Here is a 1,271-nt window from a genome sequence, read left to right as displayed (position 1 = left end):
AGTTTACCTGTCCAAGGGTCATAACTTCCTTTTCTTTATGTGATACGTAAGTACGCCCTATGTAAAGCTTATCCCCTTTACTTGATTTGCCGAATACTACAGCATTTCCGGGGATGTTGGCATCAGCTTTTTTCGGTTTCCATGCCAAGATATCACCACAGAGTACCTAAACAAAACAAATAAAAACTATAAATGTGTAATTAAACACAAAAACAAATAGATAATGTGATATATTAAAATACATTTTCATGGGTATTTACCACACTTAAGCATGGGAAATACTCTCATTAATAAGGAAAATCTTGAAGAAAAAGATCAACCGGGAAAATTTTTAATAAAGAACATGTGTAGAAATGCCCTATCTCAAAAGTTCAAATCTAAATTTGAATTTGTGTCCTGTTTACTGAACTGTGTGGTGAGCGCGTTTGGTGATGTTTGTTAGTTTTTTTTTTTTTATAAAGTGTGGTATATCCTTCCTTTTTAGAAACTGTTCCGAAATAGAATTTTCGCAGTTCCCTTCACAGGGAAGTTTGTACACAAAACGCCAAAAAATATCCATGAAATTTATGACCGATGGAAATCTAGAAGAACCTGGAAGTAGTATGTATATAAAAAAAGAATTTTACTAAAAAATAAATTAAAGAATTAAATAGATTTTTAAACTATTTCCTTCAATATTGGAATAATTTAAATTTATTTAAATTACGAAGACGGAAATTTACATATACCAAGCTATGAACTATTTAAGATTAGAAAACGGCTAGTTTGAATAAAAAAAATAATTTCAGTTCTAATTATTGTTTGTCTCTAGTGCTTTGGAGCTATTATGCTAGTGTAAAATTTGGATAAAGTAGCTGTTTTTTCGAGGTTGAGAATGACTATAAAAACACGTACCCTGAAGCCAATTCTAAATTTTACATAAATCTTTTTTCATATAAGCATATTCTTTATCTGAGACTTCAGGTAAGAAAATTTATTTTTCATTCGTAAGAATGTTGTCATCAGTTAATCCTAGCTTTTCGTAAATTATATTATCTGGAAATAGCTCAATTTTTTCCATAAAATTGTCGGCATACAATAATTTAAATGTCTGAAAGGCCTAAAACAAAATACAACATATTTTCTAAAATATTAAAAATAAAAACTGATTTCTGTTTTTTAAAAATAATTTTCAAAAATTAGTCATAAAAACTAATTCTTTTATGACTCTTTTCTCTCAAATAGAACACACAAAAACGAGCGGAATTATAACAGAAAAATTTTTGTTTATG

At 28.4% G+C, this 1,271-nt stretch overlaps 1 protein-coding gene across 1 annotated transcript in view; it reads right to left on the bottom strand.

The window, feature by feature from the left end:
• The window catches only part of LOC106688051 (ankyrin-3), a 6,667-nt gene that overhangs the window by 1,165 nt on the left and 4,231 nt on the right, over positions 1–1,271 (bottom strand). The window contains exon 4 of the mRNA XM_024363137.2: positions 8–166. Coding sequence (XP_024218905.1) covers positions 8–166 — 159 coding nt within the window. The remainder of the gene's footprint in view (positions 1–7; positions 167–1,271) is intronic.

Source organism: Halyomorpha halys, unplaced genomic scaffold (genome assembly GCF_000696795.3).
Source record: "Halyomorpha halys isolate HHAL.00 unplaced genomic scaffold, Hhal_1.1 Scaffold1045.1, whole genome shotgun sequence".
Lineage (NCBI taxonomy): Eukaryota > Metazoa > Arthropoda > Insecta > Hemiptera > Pentatomidae > Halyomorpha > Halyomorpha halys.
Note: the sequence above shows the minus strand (reverse complement) of the source record. Positions and strands in the feature narration are given on the sequence as shown.